The sequence below is a fragment of the Zonotrichia albicollis genome, chromosome 10 (assembly GCF_047830755.1).
Source record: "Zonotrichia albicollis isolate bZonAlb1 chromosome 10, bZonAlb1.hap1, whole genome shotgun sequence".
NCBI classification, from domain to species: domain Eukaryota; kingdom Metazoa; phylum Chordata; class Aves; order Passeriformes; family Passerellidae; genus Zonotrichia; species Zonotrichia albicollis.
In genome coordinates this window covers 34,296,813-34,323,831 of record NC_133828.1, presented here as the reverse complement: position 1 = coordinate 34,323,831, position 27,019 = coordinate 34,296,813, and the positions used below count along the sequence as shown (strand labels likewise).

Sequence of the window (27,019 nt, the reverse complement as noted above, 5' to 3'; positions counted from 1 at the left end):
CCTGCTCCTCACACCTCTCTATGATATTTTCTCCATGTTTTTCTCTTCCTTTTCTCATTTGTTTTTTTCTTTCACTCCATGATACAACTTCTAAGCCAACTTCCCAGCTGCCTCCTTGCCCTCCATCATGTATTTTTCCTCTTGCCATGTCAAAAGGCATTATGGGATTTGGCTGAGCTGAAGCTACACAGGGCTAGCTGGCAATCAGCCATCAGCAAGTAGAGGGATGGCCCTCAATTTTCCCTCAATTGAGACATTAATAACTTTATCTTCCCTCCAGCCACAGATTTCTACATTGAGCTTATAGAAACTTCTCTTAGAAGCCTCCATTTGTCTGCCTAATGTGTTTATATGGACAAGAAATTCAGATTATCACAGGCAGACAGAGGAACTACATGGATACAGTTGTCTTAGGAAGCTATGTTAAAAAGCTAAAATGTTATATTTATGTATGACTGAAATAATAAAAAAGAAATCTGTAATAAAATAAAGCAGTCTTTACTAGCTTCAAAAGAAGGATTTCTGGGGAGCTGACAGGTAGCAAACAGCTTTATATGCATTGTCTGATGTCTGGCAGGTGCCCCTAGAGAAACAAAGTCCATATTTCTACATGCTCTGTTCACTCTTTGGGAAACACTTTTTCCTCAGACTGACATTTTGGTTACATTCATTCCCTGAGGCATTTCACAGGAAAACACAGGAACGTATTTGATTGTTCAGGAGGTGCTGAACTTTACATAGATGAAACTTGGAAACACAAAGAGCTCACACCTGGGAGCTCCAACTGCTCGGAAAGAAGCAACACTGCTGGGCTCAATTATTTAGACATGTAAATTTGGGATGGCAGTAATACCAAAACAGGGAGAGAAGATAGCACTGCTGGATTATACTAACCTTGGCTGCAAAGTGTACTGGAACTTCAGAGTAAAGTGCTAAAAATGAAGGTTAGAGATGACTTTTGTGACAAATGCCTGTGTGAGGAAGGCCACCCTTCTTTGGCTGTATGAAGCCAAACTCTGAGAGTGCCATTGGGAAAACATCCTAATGAATGTGAAATGCAAATGTTGTAGGAAACCCAGGGCATTTCCAAGGTCCCAGTCCCAACAATGACAATGAAAGAATCAGTCACACATTTTGGATCGTGCCTTGGTTTAACTGGCTGCGCTGGAGCAGAGTGTGAGGGAAATGCAGGCACAGATACTTTATCCCTTGTTAGCCCTGCAGAGGCATCGGTGTGAAAAAGAGAGGATCCAAATAATAACATTTCACAGGTGAGAAAATGTGCCCAGTCAGCCTCTACCCCGTGCTCGGCATTGTCAAACCACAGAAGAGAGCCGGGCAAACAATGTCTTGTGCTGCCAACAGAAAAGACAAATACACTGTGTCCTGTGAAATGCAGTCATGGGAGAGCTACAGCAGCACAAGGAGCTGGGCAAGCCAAAATCCCAAACCTGCCATCCTGGAGCAGCCCCAGAGATGTTTCGTGTTGTGGCTGCAGTGGGGAGCGGCCCCAAGGGGGCTCAGTGCTGCCGATGAGAGGCAGCTCTGTGGTCAGAGGAAGGTGGAGCTCCCAGGGAAGATGCACCCTGCAGTGCCCAGAGGAGAAGGAGCAGCTGGACAAGCTGGCCAGCTTTGTCCAGAAGATGGGCCATGACCCAGGAAAGGTGCTGGATCATCATCACCCTGCACTTGCTTAAATGATCACTTGGGTTTCACCTGCTTCAGGCAAAGCTGCAGCCTGAAAAAAGGCACAGCCTGCTGGGCAGCATGAAAGGTTTTATTTGAGCCCAGTTTGTCCCAGTGAGCAGTAAATACTGAGCCTTTGGCCCCATCACCTGCATTTACCCTGTCAGACCTGCAGGGAATGGGAAGGCATAACACAGCACCATGAATTTACAGAAACCGGGGACAGAGGAGGGAGTCTCAAATGTAAAATCAAGATATGGCAAGTCTGTGTAAAAGACACATTTCTCACTTGCACACGCACACACACAGAGACACACACATCCATATGGTCCCTCTCATTGCATCTTCCAGTACATTCTCCTCCCCAGTAAAATCTCACCTCCCTTCTCCCCAGCCAGAGGGTGCAAATGGGTTTGTGAACCTTTGTACATCATTTACAGCTGCTGTAAATCTGGAGCAATGTACACTATCAGATGTGCAGGTTTCATTTATAAAGCAGGATTTATGGTTTCACCTCTTAGATCTGCAGATGGGTTTTATTGTGATTTATGCCTGTGTCATGGAGGACCATATAAAAGAATTACCTGATATTATCGAGGGACCTATTCTTTTTGGCCCTTATCTTTCTTCTGAGAGCAGAGACTACTTAATCACTGTTAGCTATATACTGAGTACAGTGTCCTTTGTGAATTATCCATATCCCTGTTTCTAGTATTATTAGCTTGTGATGTTAGTCCTAACCCAATGAAATAGTCACAACAGATGCTGAATTGCAGCTATATATACAATTTATAAATGGCTCTTTGGTGACTGTGTCAGTAAATTTAATTACAGTCTTTTTAAAAAAGACATTACATCAACATTAACTGAATGCCAGCCTCAAACTGAGGTATGAAAAAGGCTCTTTGAGTCCTCTGAGTAAAATATTTAGGTTTCTACTATTATTGTCAGAGGCTACACCTCAATAGCATAAATCATAGGGAAGATTTCCCATTTCTGAGAAAGGTGGAGACCAGATTTCTGAAAGCATTCAGCCATCTAAGCACCACTGATTTTTAAGGGCATTGTAACACTCCAGGGGATCTTGCCTGAAGAAGGAGAGTGACACCTAGTAGAGTTTCACAACATCCCATTTATTAGGTTCCCATGGTTTTTACCAGGCCTGGAGACCCAGGGGTACCTCATCCAAATGCCACTTAGGTTTCCCCATGTTGCTTCCAGTGCTAACACACCCCCAGAAATCACACTGATAACTTGTTTTTCTTTGAAAGCTACTAATTCAGAGATGTTATGGTGTCTTGCACTCACTAGAATCACCTTTGATGGCCTGGGTCTAACAGCATTAAAAGGATAACCTATGCCCCTTAGGTGGGTTTAAAACATCTGCAGCAATTGCCAGGAGATGCTGCAGAATTTCAACAGATCTGTTTACTCTCAGTTATGCTAAAAGTCAGGTGAAGACCCAAAACATGAAACTCCAGCACTGTATCCTATTCTCTAAGTGCTCCTTGGCCATATAGGCCTGATAGTCCTTTTCTCTACTTTTGATCCAGGAGAGATGGGAAATTTCTCCACTCAAAAACTCCTGTAAGCCTGGAGCAAGGCACTGTCTTGATGAGAGGTCTTTGAATCTCCTCTGAATCCTGCTTCTTGCTGATCCCAGCATTAGGAAACCACACAAAATGTAGCACTGCTGCTGCCTTTCTAGCAAATGCAGCTGTGTGTTGTAAGAGAAGGGCCCAGGTGTGTTGTGGCCCCAGCTGCACAAACAGCTCTTGCCAGGGACTGGGCTTGTGCCCAGTCTTGGTCTCAAGCGCCACAGACCCCCCACAAGGGCAAATCTCACATCTAATCACACATTCATCTAGATGAGAGGATAATTGGAGCAATCGCCCTCCTCCCCTTTCCGTTTCTACCTCAGCACTAAGAAATGCTCCCTGGGAAGAGGCTGGAGCAGTCAAAGGAGCAATCCCTCAGAAAGCCCCAGACTGTGAGGTGCCACTGATGAAACTCCTCCATGTGCTCTCGGTTGGCCCTGACTGGTGACAACAGCAGCTCTTTGCTGTGCTGCCCCATTTCAGGGAAAGCTTTAAAGTGATTTCAAGGAGCATTTTCCTCCCTTTGTCCCTCAGGATGTTTGTGAGAGCAGCGAGATAAAGATTGTAGGGAGCACCTTCTTATCCCAGGCTCCCTAAAGCTTTTTGCCTTGCTGGGAAAGAACTTACCAGGCATTCATCCCTGTTCTTGCCTTGCCGGCCATGATGGTGGCTTCTTCTTCACCCATGCAGGAAAAGCCCCAGATTTCTGGAAACAAAGTTGGGAATTTGGATCAATCTAAGAGATTGTAGAGAGGATGTCAGTGTCTGATGGAATGGTTCATTTAAATGAACTCAGCTTCAGGAAATGACTCCCATGATTTGAGTCCTGAGGGCTTTTTAACATCCACGTGAAAGTATGCAATGTGCCAAGACTTTGATTTCAAGAGCTGGCACAGAACCCACAGATGGTGAAACATCAGGCACTGGGCTTCCCTTGCTGTGGCCCATGTGTGGATGCAACCTCCAGGAAGCGCTTGCAGGAGCTCAAGGTGGTCTGAGCTGCTCCCCTTTTGTCTGAGGTACTCTTAGTGCAAGCCTACCAGGCTGAGCTGTGCAAGGAACTGGGGAAAGAAATGCTAAATTTCTGGATCCCAAAGAGCTTCAGATTCACATGACATTCCTGAACAGCTCAGCCTGGATGGGGTGGGAGCACTTTTGAGACCCAGAGATCAAAATGACTGTAAACATCTGGAGAGCTTTAAACCTTTAGAGTTCGTACACACTGAAAGTCTGGCAAGGGCTGCATTCAGCATCACAGTATTAGATTTAGGCATCCCACTTCAGCTTTAAATCCTTAAGTAGCTCTAATTCCTAACACTCAAATTTCCTGCAAGAATTTTCTTATTCTGTGTGCAACTTCCCACTGACTGTTCTGTTTACTTTCAGGTTGACAGCCTAAAGCACCCCGGTTTAGATACTTAGCTGCTAAGTAATATCTATTTTTCATCAAAGCAAGTAGAAAACTTAAATGAGGTATATAGATTCTTACCAAAAATTCAGCTTCCAGCAGTTATTGTTGCATCCATTAAAAAAAAACTGTAGGCAAAAGTCTTTTAAAAGTGCAGAAACTAATTTCTTCTTCAGATTCAAACAGCAATTTTAGAACTACATGACCCATTTTTTGTGCTTTCTATTACATCTCCCTATTTTTTCTCACACACAAAAATTTAAAAGCTAAAGTCTTGGCCCCAGAGGAGAATCCCACATAGCACAAGCACATGAAAACAAGAGACGGTGATGCTCGGTGTTTTGTAGCTTCCTAAATGGGCCTAGAAACATTTACAGCCTTAGCTAATCACATTACATTTGCTTAATTAATGGGAAGAGCCTATGCTCTCAAGCTGACAGGCTTTGATAGATGAATACAGCTGCCCTGGCTTTCAGCAGCATGTGTGACTGCTTAATGGGAAGAGGGTGGGGGGCAGCAGGGGGGGCAAAGCGATGCAATAAATGCTCTGTGTGCAAACTCTTGGTGCTTACTCTGCACCTGAGATGGAGAGGTAGCTCCAGTCCCTGTTTGGGTTCGCTGTACCTGAGACCCCCATCCCTGCCTGAGGAGGCAGCCCATTCCCTGGCACAGCCCAGACCCATCAGCATGTCCTGGGTCACCAGTCCCTGAGGGTGATCCCACCCAATTTGCTGTTTCAGGCAGCTTGGGACCACCTTCTGTGAGAAAGAGATTTCTGTAAATGACAGCTGGAGGGTGGGGAGAACATCAGTGGTTTCCTAAGCAGAGAAAGAGAAATCCTGCTCCAGGTGGCACAGGAAATCACCTGCCTTTTCCAGAACTTCTCCTGTATTAAATCAGAAAACCAGCCTTGTCTCCTGAATTATCTACCCCATTCCTGTCCAAGTGACTCCTCGTGTGCTTGCGTTGCAGTACATGAGCCTGAAACACATGATTTAAGCAGCTGCCAGGCCAACTGCTCAGATGATAATTGAGCCAGTTGTACACACTTTTGTACATCATACCCCATTGCATCCAACTCTTACTCACCCTGTTGCCAACTGCTTCTTGTCTATTTTCTCCAGGAAACAGACTTTATCAGTGTAATTTGCAGAAAACCCTCCCAATCCCAGCTGGAAAGTAACATTCTCTCCCACCTCCCTTCCACCACTTTCTTCAGGGCTCTAAGTTGCTCAGCAGGGCCAATTAGGAATTCAAACCAGGTAGAAAGTGAATATAGAGTAGTGATAAGAGTCAGTGGCATGATTGATGATGCTTATACATATGCTTCTGGCTTGAAAAGCAGTGTCTGGGTTGATTCCAGGAGTTGGGTCTAATTTCAAAAGGATTTTCTGACAGAAAAAAAAAAAAAGGGTTAGCAGCACATGCTACAGAAAGCAACTTCCACAGATTATTCCATTCCTAAAATATCAACCAATTACTAAGAGCAAAGCATGAGAGAACTAACAAGAGCTTTTACTCATACTGATCCTCCTGCACATTTACAGAAATAGGGCTGAGACTGTTTTTTCCTGTGGGTTTCCCAGCATTCAGAATTGAAGGGGTCTAAGGTTTTAAATTTACTTTGTTACATATGTTAGGAATAAAGGCTTAAAATTTTGAAAACCTGAATAGCTATTAATCACAGTAAAAAAGCAAACACTGAATTTCCCACTGGATTTAAATGAATCTGCGCAATTTTTGGAGACAACAAGAGATTTTTGTACATCAGCCTCTGATTTTTACTGACGTTTGCTTGCAATGCCTGTGGGTCTGTGTTTGTGCACAGCTTTGACATAGTTAAACCAAAAAACCCTCATTCCCTGCCTGTCCTTCCTCATCAGTCAATGGCTCTTCAGTAATGTCCTGGCACATCCTCTTCTGCCAGCCATGGCAGGAAGGGAACAGAAATCCTATGGAAAGATGTTGACCCAGATTTACCCTGGAAGCTGCCAAGCCCAGCAGCAGCAGAAAATGAATGCTGGGCGAATGTCGGGGAAGTGTGGGGACCTGCCAGCTCCTCAGTGGCACAGGCAGTGAGCTAGTGGGTATCTGGGAATGTGCCAGGCAGGCTGCTGGGCATCCGGACATCCTGGGAAAGGCAGAGGGACGCTGTGTTCCATGAGCAGCAAGCCCAGCGCATTGGGATGCATCAGCCTCCTTCTGCATGTGCAGAGGCTATTGAGAGCAATCTAGTTTGGGATGCTTTGAAACATGCTTCTGGACCCAAAGGAGTGGCCAGGGCTCTACAGACTGTGGAGCACTGGGAGAGCCCCAGAGGGCCAGCGCACAGGCATTGGAAAAGTGGTTAAAGATGGACAAGGGAGCTGGAGGTCTCCACTGCTACCTGGTGCTGTGGTGTGTATTTGCACAGCCCAAGCTGAGGCATTTTGGATTATGGTCTCCAGAGCCCCTGTACATTCCCTGGAGAGTGGCAGACTTTCCTGCAGCATGATCTGAGCAGAGCCTGCGTTACAAGGGAGAGAGGAGCTCATCTCACCCAGCAACTGCAGAGGGAGCCGTGGTAGTTTTGACTCTTCCCTTGCACCCCTAAGCCAAACACAGAGTTAAATGCTGTGACCAGCATTTCTGTCCAAGAGGGAAAAGCCATAGTGATGATGTGTTTAAGCAGATATCTGGATGGGACAGGACATCCTTTGTCCTAGATATAAGACCTGTAACCTTCACTAGACTGTACCCTTGTGTTCCAACAAGGACCACTTTTAAATTTACTTTGTTACATATGTTAGGAATAAAGGCTGACCCTCTGGGTCACACCAGGCAGGACTGCTGTTCCTGACCTTGTTCTAGCTCTTGCCAGAAGGGTAAAACATGGTTTTCATATAGTGAGGTGTCTGAATCATCCTGGGATCTGACTGGCACTTATTACCCTCATTCTGTGTGTGCTGCAACTGGTCCATGGCTCAGATGTGGGAGTTTCATCCTGCTGACAAATGTTAACCACAGTAAGACATCCCACCTCTCTAAAGGTATTTGCTCCTTTGGTGACCTCTACTTCTTTGCCTTTTAAATGGGACTATCCTTAGCATCAGTAGACCTCTTCAAGTAGGTTTAGAGTTTTCAGGGTGCTGCCTGTTCTTTTATTTTGTAGTCACTGAGCCACAGTCAGATGGATAATCACCAATGCTTCATTTAAGGCATTGTTGCATGTGGCAATTCATTAAAAAGCCCCAGGGAACAAGAATGAGGTTTTTATTTTAAAAGCTCTAATCTCTGGGACATGCACAATGTTCTCTCCCAACCCAGATTTGTCACAGTCGCTGCTATGAAGTGCCATTCTCTGCTGTAAGCCATCTTCAATGTATTGTCATTATAATTCACTACAGATTTTTTTTCTTCAAGTGACACTCAAGGAGGATTGGAGGATGACAGCACATGGCAGAGTAAATATAGTTAGGGAAACATAGGAAGAGCTGACTTTTCCCAGAGAGGCTGTGGCTGTCAGGCAGGAGTTTCTTTTTTGTGTCTGAAATGGGATTAAGCCAAAAGGCTCATGGGTTTACTGCCGTTCGTGCTCTGGTTCTTTGTAAAAACAAGTAAAACTCTGTCTATTTTCAATACACTAGATTAAGATCTGAGCTCACATTTTGCAGGGTTTGGGCATCAGAGCAAGTCCCTGGCAGGGCCTGGTGTGCACAAATGAATTTGAGAGGCTGGGGAGAGCTGCCCTGGGCTTTCTGGTGTGGTTATGAACAACTACTTTGGCCCTTTCCAGGCTGCTGCATTGTATGAAGAGGAGGAGTCTCCAAATATGGTTTTGGGGTTTAAACAATCTCCCTCTGCCACTTACATTTCAGGCAAGAAGCGTTAAATTCTTCTGTGTAATTACTGTCTGCCCCCCATGTGAAAGGCCCCTCTAACTCATCCAGCTGACTGAGACCCCTCCTGCCTTCAGAAGAAGCCCCTGCTCTGGTGCCACCTTACAGGCACAGCCCTGAGCAGAATTCCAGTTTGGATACAACATTCAAAAGGCTTCAGCAAGGAAGAAACATTAAATGCCAGTAACTCTTAAACAAATGGAGAATCTGGCAAAACTACAACAGAATACTCCAAAGTACTCCAGAAATGTGATGCAATGAAGAAAGGCTCTTATACTCACCATGATGGATAACATGGATAGAAGATGGAAAGGTAACAGCTGGAGGAGTAAAAGCAACAGCTAAGAGAAAAGCTGACCAGGAGAAGGGAAGTATGAAAGGAAAATTATCTGAGTGCTGATTTGTGGAGGCTCTTCTCTGCTTGAAAGTACCCTGCAGCAGCAATGCCAAGCAGTTTTTGTGTAATGCATGCATTGGTGAGCACTCTGGATTATGTTATAATGGCCTTCCCTAAGTCTCTTAAGGGTAGCTGAGTGTATATTTAACTGTAAAGATTTTATGAGGATAGCAGGTTGGGTGGGCTATAGCCCCTGTGCAAACCAAGCTTCTTGCTGTACTCAGCAGATACGACATGTCCTGACACTGCTGTGGTCTTAGAGATTAAATACATCTCTGTTCAGTTTTGGATGGCACAAATACAGAAAACTCTTGCTAAAGGCTCCTCTGCATGTCACTGTCATATGTGTGTGGTCTGGTATTGCTGGCCCAGTGAAGACAGGCTCCCTGAGTGCGGGAGCAAAGCAAACAGAAAGGTGATTCTTGAAGCACAAGAAATAACAAGATTCAGAGTACAGGCAAATAATAATAGCAAAACCCTCTTCTGTTTAAGAAAACTCACACCCATAAATAGACAAGTGATAAATTTACCTGCATAAGTGTCTGCCTGGTTTTCAGGAAGATGTTGCCAGATGAAGACAGTAATAAATCTTGTAGCAGAATTAAATGTTTTATGGAGAGGTCATTTCTTAATTGAAATTGTCCAGAAAGAAGAATGGCCATGAGTTAAGGTGTAATTGTGAGGCCACATGCCTTTTGTATGAATAAAGAAGCTGGTCACAGCTTTTCTGTCAAAATGATTACTGACTTGAAAATTATTGGTGAAGTTGGCATTTTTTGTGGAGTGTGCCTCCTAATACATAAGCATTCTCCGTTTCTGTTGCTAGAAGCCTAAACCAGTCTTAGACACTTATTTCCCTTATGATGTCTAACTGAATCATATCTGATTTATATTTTGTGTTGCTTGTTGAAAAGTCAATATTTTTTCTGCATTTCTCTCCATTGCTCTTGCCTGCCCACTGCTTATGAAGGGAGAAGCTGAGAAATAAAGGAGCTACAGAATGGAGCCTCCCAGTACCTCTGAATGGACAATGTGCTTTAGCAGTGACTGAGGGCTCCTTTGAAACCAACAATAAAAGCATCTTTTCTGTCGAGGAGTACAAGGCTCACAGAGGCAAGAGACTTTAATGACACCATTATCTTTCAGGCAATTAGGACTCACTGGCACAATCCAGCACTGGTAGAGGCACTGTTTTGATTGCACTGCAATGGCTCAGTGAAATGTAGACTGCTGAGACTTAGCAACACCATAAATCCCTTTTAATCTCAAACCACCATGGATCAAAATGTACTAACACAGGCATAATCAGAATTCACAGGCATATTTTCTCTTTTAAAAACATATGCCAGGGAACAGAGGCCCCCCCTCCTCCCCACACACGGGCTGTGTGATGCTGATCCTCGCGCTCCTCTCCCGACACACTCGCTGCAGAGACGGGTCTGAGCCTGCCAGCTGTGGGCATGTTTGTTGTCCCTTGTGCATTATATTTTAATGACATACCCTAAGCCTCTTAAACTTGAACAAATGTGCATTTAACTGTCTGTGCATTTGTGCCAGTTTATAAGGTAGAGGGTCAGCCAGCTTATCCCCCAGCTTCTCTGTGAGGGCACTGTCCAAGAATTTTAATGGAGCTTTCAAAAGCCTCCCGTTATGCAAGGTGCCTTAATGGAGAGTCCTCCTGCCTCTGAAAGTTCCCTCTTGTTGCTAGACACAATGAAAGGCAAGCCATAATCTCTGTGGAGAGTGCCCAGATTTTTTCCTGTTGCAGTGTGTAGCTGGGATGCAAAGCACAGCTTGCTCTGCTCCCCTGCCACAACCAGGGGGATTCATTTCATTAGTTTGGAAAGCTATTTTAGAGCAAAGGGAGGTTATGTAGGTCATCAATTCATCCCTGCTGCCTTGAAAAAAGAATTCATTATGAAATTTCACTTTAATTAATGCAATGCACCAGCTTGTAATAGTATTTCATCAGGACATCTGGTAAAAGCACATTAGCTACAGTTTAATGTTAAGACATAATTGAACAGAACTCCTCTTGGAGCTTGGCTTTTGCAATATGTTTTACTTCTGCTTCTCCTGCAAGCTGCCAAATAAAGGAATTGTGGGGCTCCCTCATCAGAGGGTGATGGATCCTGACCCAAAGCCTGTTTGACATAACAGAAAGGCTCCAGTTAACATTTGCAGGCTCTGAAATGTGTCCCTGAGGAACAGACCCAGCATCCATCCTGTATTTACATTCCAGATACTGCTGGTACCTCCACTGATCTGTAATCCCAAATGATATAAAGTAACAGCCTTGGTGTTTTGTTCCAGTTCTGTTTGAAAGGCTGTGATCAAATAGGCTTTATAAACCATTTTCTATTGGCTTAACTTAGAACCTTTTCCTGTTCTAATTATATGTCTGCATAATTGTTTGTTTTAATACTTATTTGATTATCTGCTCAAATTAGTGTCAGTGCAGCAGCTTTCCAAATGCCGCATTAAATATTCACATCCAAATGGGATTTCTTTCTGCCCTTTGTTTTGCAGGGATCTGGACTATAAATGTGAACTCTCAAAAGATTACAGTTATTTAGTAAGTACTAGGTCATGATTATTTAAATCTAACTAACAGGCTAAAGAGCACTTGGAAGATTATTATATTTTGAAAAAGTTTGTGAAGTGTTTGAAATCTGTTTGATTTGAGGCTGCTGTCTCCACTTCTCCTTTTCTTTTTTTGGGTAAGTGTTTGAATAGCCAATAACAGTAATAAAAAACATCCGCCACCAGCACAAGTGCACACTGTAGTTTCTCTGTTACACTCTCTCCTTTCAGCATTTTTTAACCATTGTGTCTGGGACAGTTTTACTCCCAGGCCTCACTGACAAGGGACACAAAGACTAAGATGTTAGGGAAGCTTTCTTTGTCTGCTGTTTAGTTGCTCTTTGGGTTATTTTCTGCACCAATAGGTAAGAGAGGGAGGCAGGACTGATCTGGAAAAGCTTAATGTGCCCTTACTAAAGACCCCAGTGCATTCCCAGTGGTGCTGAGCACTCCTGTGCCAGCACCTGCACTGCACACCCATGAAGGGGTCCTGGGCTGCATTGACTTCCCTGCTCATGCCAGATGCCACCCATGTGTGTGTGTTTGCTAATGAACATTTTTGCAAGGGCAGGTGACTGACAGAGCTTGGGCTGAGACAAGGCCAGTCCACCTGGAAGGTAAGGTCATCTCTCATCACAGATGCTCTCCTGAGGTTTAGTCTATATATAAACCACTTAATTCCGATACCACCTGAAAACATAGACAAATTGTTCCTGCCCTCAGCTGGTCAATGCAGATAATTCATTTCTTGTAAAGCCAAATGGCCCCAAAGAGATGCTAAGATCCCCTTAATGATAGAGGCATGCAGCAGACACAGGCCCAGGCCCACACAATCAAATTCAAGGCACTTACCTCTCTCCAGGGAGCAGCAGCAGCTCTGTCCCACCTTTTCAGAGCTTGTGGTAAAAGGCTGTTGCAGACAGCTGGGCAGCCACAAAATGTTGTGCTGTGCCCAGACTGACTTTCCAGGGATTTTTCAGTGCTACAAGTCCCATACTAGTCACAGTAAGAGGAAATCAAACTGGGAGTATTGGTAGACCTGACTAAGCCTGCAGTTTGGCATTAGTTGGCAATAAAACATAAACAAATAGGCAGCAGCCTGGAGCATTGGTCAGGCTGGTGCTACCTCCTGTCTCAAGAAGCAGAGGTAGTTTTTTCCACACAGACATCAGTGCCATTATTTACATGGCCAGGTCTGGTGGCCCTCTGGTTGCTGGGAGGAACAGTCACTGGCATTAGATAGTGCCATTTCTTTGTTGTTGTCTTAGGACAACATTACCACAGGACCTGTCATTTTAAAATTAAGCACTAGCCTCCAACCCTTGGAAACCTAAACCAGCAACTTCTCTGTGGGCTCACATAGCTTCCACGTGGTGCTCACAGGTTTGATTTCCTCAGGCAGCCCATCCCTGATCCAGTCACTGGTATTGAGGGCTCCATGGGACAAGCAGGAGTCAAACTTTTGTTCTCTAAGAAAAACAAAAGCAGTCATAAAAATAAGTCCAAAGGCATTTTACAAAAGGTATTTTTTTCCCTAAATAAAGTAGAACTTGTGACCTTTTCCATTCTTAGTTTATCTCTATGATGTGATAAGATGAATCCTAAATTAGGAAGGAAATAGATTGCTTAGGGGGGAAAATAATTTGAAAATACTGAGAAAATGCCACTTATGGAAGCAACCTATATCTATTAGGTCTTTACAGATTTTATCAGGGGCTGAAGCTCTTGAGATAGCTGGCCTTAGACCTCTTCTTTTTGCACTTAATAGTTATCTTCAGCTAAGTCCATGTTAATTATAGTTTCACAGCTTGAAGCAAACTGGTCACAAGTCCCAGCAGTATTTGAAGTTTGGGCATCTCACTAGCCCTTGTTCTTTGTCTACATTTCAGATATCTCTGCTCTTGTTTCCTCAGCCTATGGAACGGGATCTGCTGCTTCTAAGAGTCCTGACTGCAAGAGGTTGGATTGTTTCTTGAATGCTTTAAGATCCTGAAGTGAAAAATCATTAGTTCTCTACTTCTTTCATTAGTTCTACTTCTCTATTCTCTATTCTTTTATCGTAGCAGGTGTCACATTAATTTTCCCAGAACAATTTTTATGTGCTAAAGTAAAACCAACAAAAACCTAGCTGAGTGCCACCTTTGCCTCTAAGTGTTTTATGTTGATGATGTGACTGCTTTGTTTTCCCTGTCTCCTGCAGAACCTCCTCTTCCCCACAAAGCACCTTCTGCCAAAGGCTGCCCAGGCACCCCCAGCACCACTCCTACCCTGCTGCCCAAAGGGTGCTGGGGGAGACAAAGAGACTTCACCAAGCCAAGCAAGGAAACCATGGGAACAAATCTTTGTGACCAGCTCTGTGGGAAACTCCATGCCAGAAACCAGCACAAGCTTTTATGAAAGTTTGGAGACTGGGATGAGACGAGGCAAGGCAGGAAGCTCCCAGGGGAGGGTGAGTAGCACCCTGTCCCCAGCTCACATCATTGTGCTTTGTTCGACCTCAACAATTGTGTGAGCAAAGCCCGGAGCATCAGCCTTAACTTTGAATTTCCTGCTTGCTGTCGGCTCCATCCCAGGGACTGTTGTTCGAAACACAGCTCTTATTATGGAGCTGGCAGAAAAGAGCTCCCTGCTTTGTGGGGACATGGGCTATTGAGCTGCAGAGAGGCATGCCCAGTATCTGCATGGGTCTGGGCTGGCTGGGCCTGACTTGTGCAGTGAGAGGAGCTGCTGTCACAGCAGCCACATGATAACCACCTCTGTGTGGGGCAGCCCAGGAGCAGCTCGTGACTCGTTCAGCTGGGCTGACTTCTCAGCAGAGATTGTCTTAATCACAAGCTGTACGATGTCTCTTGCCCAGATTCGCAGAGGATTTGGCTTTACAGAACAGGGTCCTGTTTCACAAAGCTCCTTCCTTCACCTCTTACTCCTGCTCTCTTATTGACCAAATCCAGGATGTTGCCTGAGTCCCTCTCTTGGGCTCCTGGATCTGACCAAATATCCAGTGTGAGCTCTCAGACAATGCTGTACATCTCCTGGTCTGCATGAGAGAGACCTGGCAGGAGGGATGGAAACCAGAGGAGCAGTAATGTTTGTGGCAAGCCAGACTGCTGTGTTTGGCTTGGCATGATGTTGCTGATCCCCCAGGATTTGGCAAAGGGATCCCCGAATTCAAAAGAATTAAAAAGCTGTCCCAGAACTGCCAGGATTAGGGGATTTTGGCTGTCTCTCCATACTCAGCACTGCTGAACATCCCCCTCCTGTCATCAGCAGTAACCCCTGCACTCACCCACCTGGCAGGTCCCACTGCTGGGTGTGAGCCTTCCTTCCCTGGTCCCTCCCTTTGGCACAGCAGGGACACAGTGCCTACATGTTCCTCTGCCTCAGGAAGTCTTGACCTGCCGGCCACTCATAAGTGACGACTTGGAGCTGGAGAGAAGCAGCAGTGATTTACCACAGTGGTGGGAAACCCCCTCAGACCAGAGCCTACCTCTGTGCTGTAACTCCTCCTGCCTCCCCATCATGGGATCCAGCACATGCAGGCATCTCTCTCCCTGGTCTCCTGCTGCAAGCAAGTCCTGTATCATCCCAGAAACCATCTGTGAGATCATCTATGAAATATTTCTTTCCCTTGCATGCAAGAGAAAAGGAAGCAAAAGGCCTGCATAATATTGATGGAATCTCTGATAGCCAAATATTGAATTATTTACAGCCTAATTGTGCAACTGATACTCATGAGATTGCCTAGGCTGCAAAATGCAATTCATACATTTCAAAAAATTGATGACTTCTACTTCAGACTTTGTCCAGATGCATCATCACCTAAAACACAGGTAACATCATTTTGCAGGAGAAGTACTAGGGTGTCCACAGACTCCTGAAATATCCACTGACTCAAAGCACCTTCTGGCTGCCCAAGGTACACGTGTGGAGCCATTTGAGGTGCTCAGGTGAATCCTTGCCTGGCTGGTGGCTGCTGCTCCAGAAGGGCCCAGATTTCCCATAGGTCTTGTGTTACAGCTGAAACTCACAGGTTAATGCCCTGGATAGCCCAGGCACCTTCAGATGGCATTAAATACATAAATGCAGAACACTCAATTGAGCCTGTGTGACTGCTGGAGACCTCCCAGCACAGGGAGCAGTGACCAAGAACAGCAACACTTCCCATGCCACAGCATCCTTCCTCTCCTTTTCACTGTGATTCTGTGCACTGTAATTCAGTCCTTAATAAATGCACTGAAGCTCCTCCTTCCTGCCCAGCCTGCAGCAGATAGAGTAGGCTGGCCACTGACCCCAGCTCACAGAAAGCAGATTTCCAGACAGCTCTTCTGTCCATTCCAAGGTACACAGGTTGATGTGGCAGTTGTCACAGGCCTTGGCTATGACAACTAATGCCAAACTTCTCTCAAGCCTTCTCTTCCTCATTAACAAATATCTGAACTCTGACATCTGGAGTAGACCATGAATTGTGTCTCAAAGTATTTTCTGTGTTCCCCATTATATTCTACTCTTAGCAGAGCTTTGAGGGGAATCACCTTCTTCTCAAGCACTTCAGCAGTATTTAAGGAGCATCCCTTGAAATCACTGGAGCTGAACAAGCCTCTGGGCAGTCCATTTTGGCCTGAGGATGGTAACAAGCTTAAACAAAAAAATCTGACCCAGCATTACAATGCTGTCCTCTCTGTGCCCAATAATGCTCATTTCCTCTCCAGATGAGACACACCATGTATGTCAAAATCCCTCAGCCTGTCCTAATTTGCAAATTCTAGTACAGCTGTAGGTTAAAAGAGCCAGCCAAAATTAATTATTGCAGATTAGGGAACCGAGGAACAAATGGCAATAGCCTCTTGTTAAACTGAAACATCTGATCCAAACCAAGCAATTTCAGCCCCTTGTAAATACTTGCTTCTCTTGTTCACCATCTCCAGTGTTTTGCTGCTGAGCACCATCATCTGAACATTGTTTATTTATATGTACCCAGGCTATCACAGAGCAGCCTTGCCAGTGACAGCCCTGGCCTTGGCTGAGGCAGCCAAGACAGCAGGTTCGTAGGTGGCCACCACCTGCAGGCCTCCTCAGCTTTGGGGTGGTGGTGTTTGGTTTGGCTGTTATCAGGCTTTTGTGCCATTTAGAGTTGGCAGGCAGAGAGGGACAATTAAACTCTGCCCATGCCAAAGGAATATGTACCTATTTCAACCAGGTACTTATCCTTTTCTTCTTTACCAACCCCCTTTTGAGAGATATGGGGTCAACAGACAAACAGGTGACTTGGCTTGGTGCAATAAATGTCCTGCACCTCAGAAGTTGGTAAGAAAACAGAGCCAGTGGCTGCTTTATAGGCAGGACCTGAGAGAGGAAACAGCAACATGATTTACCTGATGGCAGTGGTACAGATGCTATGGGATCCCAGGTCAGGGAGGTGATGACACCTTTGCAAAGCCAAAACTTAATTAATGGTTTGTTGTTCTACAAATATTATTCAATGTCTAAAATAGAAAAAGGAGGTTATTCAGCTATTAAATACCAAAAAATCTGTAAGGTTTTACTTCTCTTTTTATTTTGTTTGAAACTGTGTGTTGAAAGCAAGGTCAGGTCTAACATCAGATGATGCTAGGTCACTTGGACCATCAGCTCTTTGGCAATGAGTCCCATGTGTGCCCTTACAGGATCTACCTCCAGACTGCCCCTGACCACAACAAAAATGTCCCTATCCACTGGGTGCTCCATAGGAAAATAGAAGCCACCCACAGCACAGTTGTTGTGTCACCAACTGGTGTCTCCCTACCAGGTCTGTAGGTGCTGTGCTCTCTATTTCCCAACAGCCCTGAATATGACAGGGGGGGTTAGGTGGCAGAAGGCTTTGTATACCTTGCTATTTTCAGCACCCTAGAATTGTCAGAGATACAATCCCTGCTGGAAAACACTCCTTGCTACAAACAAGCTGATGAATGTACAAGAAAACAGCCATGCTTTCCCCACTGGCCACTACTACATTTTCTGTTGTTAATCTGCTCCTTTCCCCTCCTCCTCCTCTCCATTATTCTGCAATAGCTGTTGGTTGCTAAAGGAATTGAAGAAACAATTAAGAAGCTTTAGAAAAAGCAGATAATTTCTCACATGCAGTGCTGAGTACGCAGCAGATGTGACTCAAGAGACACACATGCTGTTTTCAGGCAAGCATTCCCAAGGGTTTAGATAAAAATAATAAGGATGGGGTGTTTCAGCAGAAATCAAGTTATTTTTAAGTGCAAGGGCTCTAGGGGGTATTAAAAGAGTTCCCTGAAATTGCCATAATCTTCTTCTGTGTGGGATCCCATAGCATTAGTAGTGTATAATTAAAACTATTAAGCCAGCAATCAGGCTAGACAGGGATTCTGGTGGGGAAGTGGTTACAGGGGTGATGGTGAAATGGGGTAGTTGCAAAGATCATCAGACAATTTCTGATTTACTGGAGGTTTTCAAAGCAGAACAAATGAAATGCCTACAGGGAGATCTTCTTCCAGAAGGCAGAGGCAAGTCTCAAGGACCAGAATTTGAAGTGGATGGCTTCAGTTGCTGCAGTTCTGTTCAGCCAGCACTGGGAGAAATGCTGCCATGGTCGGGAGCCACATCTCAGCTGACACAGCATACACTGAAGTGTTTGGCCCACATCCAACCTAAGAGTCTGTGAGAGACACTTCTTTCCAATATCCCTCTGCTTAACCCATCCCCAGCATCTGTCACCACACCAAAGGGGACAGAGGCAGCAGTCAGCATTACCCCAAGCAGCTTGCTGAGCCAGCCACAGGCCTTTGCCATCTTCTGGCTGTGACGAAGACTGGACAAATGAAATCTGGTGGCAAATAGACAAGTACGGACAACTAAGTTTGTGATGATCATCATCTTGGATGGGTGTCTTCAATATCCAATACCAGGATTTTCTGTGCTCAGACACATAAATCTCAGGCATTCATACTCTGCCAATATTTTAAATCATGCCCACAAAGCATATTTGAATAGGATTCAAGCTGATGAAAAGCAAGTTGCTACTTTTAAACAGATTTGGTGACCACGTGAATGGATTCAATCCAGCACATGACATACCATTAAAGACAAATTTGCTACTGCAGCTCTTACTGACAGGAAAGGTGTGAAAGAACACGTGGCCCCTCCAGGATGTGCACAGCCATATTTATGGTGCTACAGATGGCAGTCTGAAAGCTTGCAGGGTTTTTGCCTTGTCTTTTCATAAGGCATATTTAGTCCTTGCTGTTTTCAGGGAGACATTTTAGATAGAGTCCGCTTATGAAGAGACCCATCCCACTTGAATCATTTTAAACACACCTCTTCCTTTCAAGTCACCAACTTGGCGAAGGAGGGAGAAGAAGAAACATTGAGCCAAACTCCATAAACACATTTTGTTTCCTGTGTGTGCGAGATGAGCCTGGGAAAAGCAAAACAATTAATCTACCCACGAGTGGCTTTGCAGGGAAAGGTTACGGAATAATAGAGTGATTTAGATCACACCACTTTACATGCATTTATGAGGGAGAAATTCAACACCCAAATAACAAATTCAGTTCAGATTTTACTTCCTTTCTCCCTTCCCCTCCACCCCCCTCCCCCAAAAATGAAATACCCCTCCATTTGTAAATTACTTTAATTTAAATACTTTCAGGTTAACAAAATGCCTTAAGTTTGACATGTCCAAAGTTACAAAACAGAAACAAAACCTCTTGACAAAGGGTAAGAAAAAAAATGTATAATCCAAGCCCAAACCTCCTTTCCTAAACTGGAGTTTATGGTCTGTGAGCTGGCAACCCTCCAGAGTCTGACACAATGTCTGGAGCACCCAGAGCAGCTGGAATTAATTTTCTTCCTCCAAATCTATGCACTTTCATATGAAGCTGTGTTTTGGCACTGCTGCCCAAGAGAGTCCAGTGCAAAAAATCTAAGCCTGGCCGTTGTTTCTTTGCAACCCAACACTTGCTGAGCAAACAACAAAAAGGAAGAAGAGGAGAAAAAAAAATTAAGAGAAAGAAAAACCCTTTCCCTTCCCCCACATACACAGACAACTGTACCAAACAGGGGGGCTATTCAATGCTGTTCAGAAATGGGTCACAAAGAGAAATGTTTGCAGATAAAACCAACACTTTTTTTTAACTTCTGCCTTGTTTTTTTTGTTTTGTTTTTATAAACATCATGGAGGCCCCTGGAAGGTGCTGGGGATGTTTGAGAGTTGAGGTCCTGCTGATCCCTTCTGCCTCCCATTGGCACAGCTCCCACGCTGGCCCTGGCATGCAGCCCCTCTCCAGGGTCCGGCCCCTCTGAGCGCCCGCTCCGGGTCTGAGCTGCCACAGGGAGCCCACGGGGCCCTGAGGGCATCAGCATCGGGCTGCAGCTCCTCACCCGGGCTGCTGGGGGGCCAGGAGGGGAGGAGGGAGGCATCCAAGGCACTCCCAGGGTGTCCTGTCACAAAATCACACACTGGAGTTTGTGGGAGCCCGTAGCTCTGTCCCCTCGCCATTTGGTCTTTTTCTTCTTCTTCTGGCTTTTCTCTGGGATCTGTTGCCTGTTTTGGGAGACAGAGAAGAAAGCAGGCAGGTGAGACATAAGGCTGGGCTGGATTCAGAGCCCTGGGCAGCCTGTAGAGCAGCATCTTGGTGTGCATGTGCATATTTGCATACATGCCTCCTATACCCTTCCAGCACTGCATGGCTTTTCATGCCACACTGCTGGGCCTGGCCTGTATTCTTCAGGAAGGAGGAAAGAAGCCATTAAGGATAATGGCAGGGATGCATGTCCTGCCAGGGCACTATGCTTCCAGCTGCCCATGGTGAACTGCTGCCTCCTCCCCTGCCATGGGGGCTGCTCTGGGAAACAGGGATGCTCCAAGTGATGTAATGTCATCCATTACACTGCTGACACTCCGTAGGGAAGCAGATGAGAGAGATACAGAGAGCACTGAGAAATACACTCTTCTGCCTTTCAGCTGGCATTGCCCTTAGCCAGCTGCACTGATGCAGGCTTGGTGATGGAGGGGAGCTAAAACATAATAAACCAAGAACTGCGTTTGCTGCTGAAGGGGCTCTGGCTTCCTCTGATGTTGTGAAGAGCACTGGTGCACAGAGAATGAGCTGACCCCAGACAGATGTCCCTGGCTGTCTGAAGTCACAGCCACCAGGAACACACAGCTGAGAGCCCTCCTGCAGCGTGCCCTGGAGCTGTGAGCAGCCTCTGAAGCATTCTGTTCAGGGCTTCTCCCTGTCCAGGAAGGTGAGGCACTGCCCAAATGCCTGTTTGCAGCTGCACCCAGCTGCAGCAGCTACTCTGCCAGCCCAGCAGTGCAAATCCAAGGAAGGCTCTGTAACTCAAACACCTGACAGGCAGCCTGTAGATGTAGATTTCAGTGCAAGATAAAACATACAGACACGAGCAGCTTGCACAGATTCAAACCTGAGAGTCTGAACAGTTCAAAAGCAGCCTCTTTGTCATGTAATATACCAGGCATTAAAGCAAGTAATCCAGACCAGGATGAGACATTACTGGGGTATAAATCACTGTGACTTTAGCTGATGTTTCTCTTACAGCCTCAGCTTCCAAATTCTTGCAACCACGTGAAAAACTCAGCCCTGACTATTAAGACTTCTTCTCAGTGAATATGAAGGCTGGAGGTATGAAAACCATAAAACTTTAAAGCTCAAAACTACAAAGACGCAATTCAGAAAATTCTTTAAATCTGGATAAACCCTAAGTGACCGCAAGCTGTTCATACTCTTCTGGATCTGTTTTAGAGATCCAGAAACCACACCCTGGGCCTGCTCAAGGCTTCTGCTGTGACAGTTCCTGTGTGTGCATGGCTGCAGCATAAAAGGGGTATCAGGAAATTTAAAACATCTCTTGAGTGGACTCAATCACCCCACTCCTTTCTGGATTACTTCCAGACAACAGCTTCTTGCATGAAGCTAAATAAACTGGGAATCAGCCAAGTGCAAGGAGCACCAACAGTGCAACCCTGAACAAGCATCCTCACCCCGAGAGCTCACAAGGGCTCTGAGGAAGCCCTTCATTTGCAAAGCACTCCGTCAATGACAATTATCAGGGAGCTGAAATTTACATTTTATTTGAAAAAGCTTACTTGAAAACCAGAAAAACAATACTTGATGGGTGATGCTACCCATGACTGTGGACAATTTGTAATGTCCAAAAACCAAGCAAAGCTGCTTTGTGGCCAGTGTCCAGCCAGATCACACAGCATCTTCCTGCTCTCTGACTTAACCTGAGTTCCAGCTCTTGTGAACATTGCTGGTGCCCTTGACATCACAGGCTGGCAAGGACTGACATTAGCTACTCAGGAAACTGAGGTGTACCACTTATTTTTGAGGTTATGGAGTGCATTTTCAGGGCTTGAAATTAGTAATGCCTCATTACAATACTCCTTTCAGCCTGCTTGGAGCTGTGTTACGTGGAGAAAGCAAACAAAGCCTTTCCATCTTATTTTGGCTGTTTTCCTTTCCTGCAGAGCAGAGTAGATGGTGGTAAGAGCTTGCTGCAACACAAAAGTAATATCCAGCCAACTAATACCGAGTTAGAGAACAGTTGGGAAAGAGCTTGGGACACTTCCAACTCAATTCTCCAAAGACTTTCTGCCCTCTGCTTTTGAGACATGTGGGAAGAGTGGGCAGTACCATCTGGTTTTGATGGAGGCTGGCTTGAGGCTCTGCTAGGATATTCACAAGTACAGATATGCTGTGAATAAATGCCTTGTGGTTTAATTGCCGGGCGAGGCACTTTGACTGCGCGGCAGGGAGGAGCACGATTTCAGCTCAGCGCCCTCCCAAAACATGAAGAATGAGGGCCCAGAAAATCTGGCAGACAACTAGTGCCAGAAAAACAAATCTTCTCAGAGAGAACTGAGGTTATCAGCGAGATGCTGGGATGTGTGTGCAGCTCTTTTCCTGCAGGGGAGCCGGGCTCTGGGAAGGCAGTCCCTCCCTGCTGGCAGCAGGAGCAAGGGTTCGCCCGGAGAGCGCGTTTGCCAAAACGAGCAAAGGCAGCTCATGCCAGAACTGGGAACAAACCTCTGCAGTCTGAGGAAACCTGGGGCTTAGCCATTAGGTCATGCAGTTTCTCATACAAAATAGCTTAATTTTTTCCATTTAGTGAGCAGAAAATGTTAGAAGTCGCCTACAGCATTAGAATTTTGTAGAATTTTTTGCTGGTCCTTTTTAACTTCTAGCAAGCCAAGACCCTGAGAGGACAAAACTATGAAAACCCAAATTACTGGTCCAGAGCTTTCAATGCCAGCCTTTTAGAGCTGATCATTATAGTAGGTTTTGCACTGTTCATTGAACAAAAAATTTTCATTTCAGCTACTTCTTACTGGGCATGGTACTGATGTCCTGCATGGGTAGCTAAGTGCTAGTAACAGACCTAAGCAGATACAGGACAAGGAAGTTAATAAACACCAGAAATATCCCACCCCCAAGAAAACCTGGCTCCTGACTCTCTGAGCCATGACTCCTGCACATCCCATCCATGGGCAGCAAGGAAGGGAGGAGTTTGCAGCTTACCTTATAACCCTCACGAGATCATGGAAGGCCTTGTCCACGTTCAGAGGTGGGTCCTTGGCACTGGTTTCTATATAAGGAATCTAGAGGAGAGAAGTGTATCATGAAAGAGATCAGTGATAATACCAGTTTCAAAATGAAAAGCCTGAAGGCTGGAGAAACGGGCTGCTAATACCACAGAAATACAGGTAAACAAAATGTTGCCATGACACTGCTATCAACACCCTCACGCTTGCAGCAAGGTCAGCAACTGCTTACAAAAGGTCTGGAATAAGCACCAGGCTAAACAGCTGCTATTGAGGTCTGGGTTTGGGGGAGAATAATCCCAGACTTTATGTTGTCAGATGTTCTCTCCCCCTGAGCTGTGCTCACCGACATGAAAATAGCCGAAGGTTGTTGAAAGACCAGCACTTGCCAAAAATTCTTGCTTGCCACATTTTATTGGACTACTGCATGAATATTTCATGACTACAATTCCCCTTCAGTGTAAAATGATCTTCCCCTTCAAAGTCTGACAGCCAGATGGGGCCTCCTAGAGTGCTTGTCCAGCACACTGGCAGATTTATAAAACTGCCTCTGATAAGGTATTTTCATGCATGGCCTTTTCCAAGGCGTGTGTATACAGATGGATACAACATGCTGGGCTGCAGTTTAGGTGTCCTGGCTCTGACAGAAACCAGATTCCATGGGGAGGGGGAGTGAACCTGCCCTGCCAAACTCCCATCGAGGTTTGCTTAGAAACCACCACACACTTGTCCTTCAGGCACAGCAAGCTGCCAAGAGGTCTCAGGCTTGTTTGCCTTTACCCTTTCCTTCAGTTCCACCTCCTAAGGGAGTTGCTGTCTCCCTCTGGGTGTTCAGGGCTGCTGGCATTTCGAGGTGATTAGTGGAGCAGCATGTGATCTGCACCCATATAAGACCAATTTCTCAGGCTAAACTAACAGCATGAATAATGCAGAGCTGAGATGGTGGGCCAGATTTATATAGGCTTAACAACCCTGTTAACTTCATTATCTTTAACAAGCTCAGGCACCTGGATATACCTTCTAATGCCTGACTCTGCCTTTTCACTCCAGGGAAGTGAACTTTCTTCTCTCATCCTGAACACTTCTCAGCACTTTCAGACACCTTGTCCAGAAGTCTCAGTGATGGCCACAGCTCTCCTAGAGCCTGGTGCACAGCAGAGGTTCTGGTTTCAGTGACGAACTGGCCCTACTGGAAGGAAACTGCAGAACTGCTACTTTGTAGTAGTCAAAGATGTATTTACAAATGTTTCATTGTAAGCTTTAATGCAGCCCCTAATGAGCACAGCTTTCGATTCTGAATGCCTGTAATAGGACTTTCAATAAGCCATTAAATAATCCTGCAAACTTACGTTATGTTTTGTTGCCATTTCTCTCCCCTGTTCTCTTGTAATTTTCCGTAAGTGCATTAGATCAACTTTGTTTGCCACCAAAATCATTGGAAAAGACTCCCTGGAAAAAATCAAAACCACCACCCAATTATTACCACACTACAACAAAAATTATGAGCATAAATTTCACTTTTTGATGCTGACATAACCTAACATATTCAGCTACAGACATACCACATATGTGTAAAGAAATAAAAAGAAAACCCCCAGGCTGTGCTATACATATGCTCACATTGTAAAAAATTTACTTGACAAGTTGCATGCATGCACACATTCCTTGTTATTTGTAGGGACTTCAGGAACTTATTGTCACAATTTCTGCAATGCCTGATGATAACTAAGCCTGAAGATCCAACTAGGTGAAGAAAGATCTAGAGAATTAGCCAGAAAATCAACAGAGACATAAAGACAGATCTTGGACAGGAGACTGGGACTCTTTTGTATTAGTTAAGGCATCTCAGTAACTGCATATCTTGGCAAGATACTGAGGGATGATGGAAGAATTGGAGTAATTTCATTCCTGGTCATCTACTGAGAGCAACTGTGGGGGAAGAAAGATGGACTCTGGGAGCTGGTGCTTATAGGGGCATCAAATGGGGGAGCAAATGAGGGGGGGCAGAGATGCCCATCAGCTGTTACCCCAAGACAAACTGGGCTTGGCAGTGGGAGCTGGAAGGAGGCTGGAAGGAACCAAAGAGATTTGTTAAGCTTCCAGTGCTATTACCTACCATCTCCTGTTTCTAATCCCAGAAAAAAAACCCAAACCCATCTCTCTCTCTAATAATACTCAATATTTCCTTAACTACCATGTGCCTGCCTTCAGCCACCACCTGAGAAGAGATCCATTTATCCACAGCATGTCCTGTGCAAGGCTCTCCCCCCTCTCCCCCTGCAGAAAGCTCCACTGTTCCAGTGATAAACAGAAGCAAGGCTGGGAGCCATGGGAGGTGTTGGCAGTGCCACACTCTGTCCTCTGGCTTCATGAAGCAGAGCAATCAGCTGCTGCAGGGCCTCTTGGCCACTGCTGGGAGAGAGGAGGTCCCTTCTGACCACTGACACTTACTGCAGTATTGTTGTCCTATATTTAAGTCCTCCTAAATGATCCCAGTATTCTCTGCTGTAACAGAGCTGATTTTACTGGGGTAAGGAGCAGCTGGCCATACTCATTTCTGTATAAAACACTTCCCTGGTAACTCTGGATTTTTAAACAGCGTTTCTGGGTCATTTTTCATCGAGATGATAAGAGCTCCATCTTCCCTCTGGCATGTTGCCCCATTGCTCTGGCTGGAAAAATACCGTACTGCACTCTGCATTTTAAATGAGTCTTAGAGTTATTCATTCTGATAATGTGACTGTGATTTAATGTTAATACCTGAGCATTGATATATGTTGACTCTGATCCTTCTGGAGCAAAATATTTGCTTGTCTGGATTATTTGATTGCTTTTTGGCTTGCGGCACATTGATTAGAAAGGGATTACTTTTGGATGGTATATCATTTTCCTTGTTTACATCAGGCATAAAACTCTATGGGGACTTTGCTCCCTATTGTAAGCTGCACAACTGCTAGTTGGACAAAGCTGCTACAGTTGGAAATTTTGCTATAATGAAAGTTGCGGAAAGAAAATGGGAGGAAGGCTTTGAACAGCCCTGCTAACACAGCAGCCTGCAATTCTTTTGGATTATAAGTTGCCAAAACCGCTTGCCAGACTGAAAACCAGGGTGACGCTCTGCTCCCAGCTCCCTGTGGGTTTAGCAGGAGGTTTTTTACTCATGTTGCTCCCACTGCTGTGACTTTCTGCCCCAGCTCAGGTTTTGGTGAAGTATTAATACGCTCCTCACGCTCGGAGTGGCGCTGAGCAGGGAGCACAAACAACCTCGCCAGCCCGTTTCACTTCCTGCCTCTCACACGCTGCTGCAGCACTGCACAGCGCGTGTGGAGGGCAAAAGTTTCAGTCCAGAGCAAACAGTGAACACCACATCTTATTTTCACCAAGTTAAATTAGATAAAATCAGCATCAGATTGGGGCAGGTTACAGGAAATTCTGTCCTGTCTCCTTCAGCTTTTAGAAACAGATTTACTTTGCCTCAGGCTAAGCCAGCAGTGCTGAGGCTGCTGTGATTTGGGAGGCTGACTGAGGGACTGACATTCTTCTTCGTTTCAATGAAATCAAAGGGTGGTTTCTCCTTTACTTTTCACTCTTGTGGGTTACACTTTGGATGCTTTACTGGAAGAGCTGTCAGCTGTGAACCTCACATGATAGGAGTCCACCCTTCCTGTGGGGAAGTTATTCAGAGCTGTGAAAGGAAGCCAGCAACGAGGCCCAAACCCTCTGGTGACTTTTCTTGATGACTTCCATAATTAAAAGTCATTATGAACGGAAGAACTAAGTGATTCAAAGCTGCAGACATATAAGGGCTTAATTCACACCCCACCCAGTGAGAATGGATCCATTGCCTCTCGAACCAGGATGGGAAGAGGGAGTTATCTTGTAGATAAAGCAGCAGCT

General features: G+C 45.2%; 1 protein-coding gene across 7 annotated transcripts in view; it reads right to left on the bottom strand.

Annotated features, from left to right (window-relative positions):
• Positions 1 to 19,168: 19,168 nt before the first annotated feature.
• The window catches only part of MRAS (muscle RAS oncogene homolog), a 38,447-nt gene continuing 30,596 nt past the window's right edge, over positions 19,169 to 27,019 (bottom strand). For all 7 annotated transcript variants that reach the window (XM_074548752.1, XM_074548756.1, XM_074548754.1 and 4 more), the window contains exons 5-7: positions 24,472 to 24,571; positions 23,100 to 23,179; positions 19,169 to 20,098 (exon numbers count right to left, since the gene is read on the bottom strand). In XM_074548752.1, coding sequence (XP_074404853.1) covers positions 19,999 to 20,098; positions 23,100 to 23,179; positions 24,472 to 24,571 — 280 coding nt within the window. In that variant the 3' untranslated portion in view covers positions 19,169 to 19,998. The remainder of the gene's footprint in view (positions 20,099 to 23,099; positions 23,180 to 24,471; positions 24,572 to 27,019) is intronic.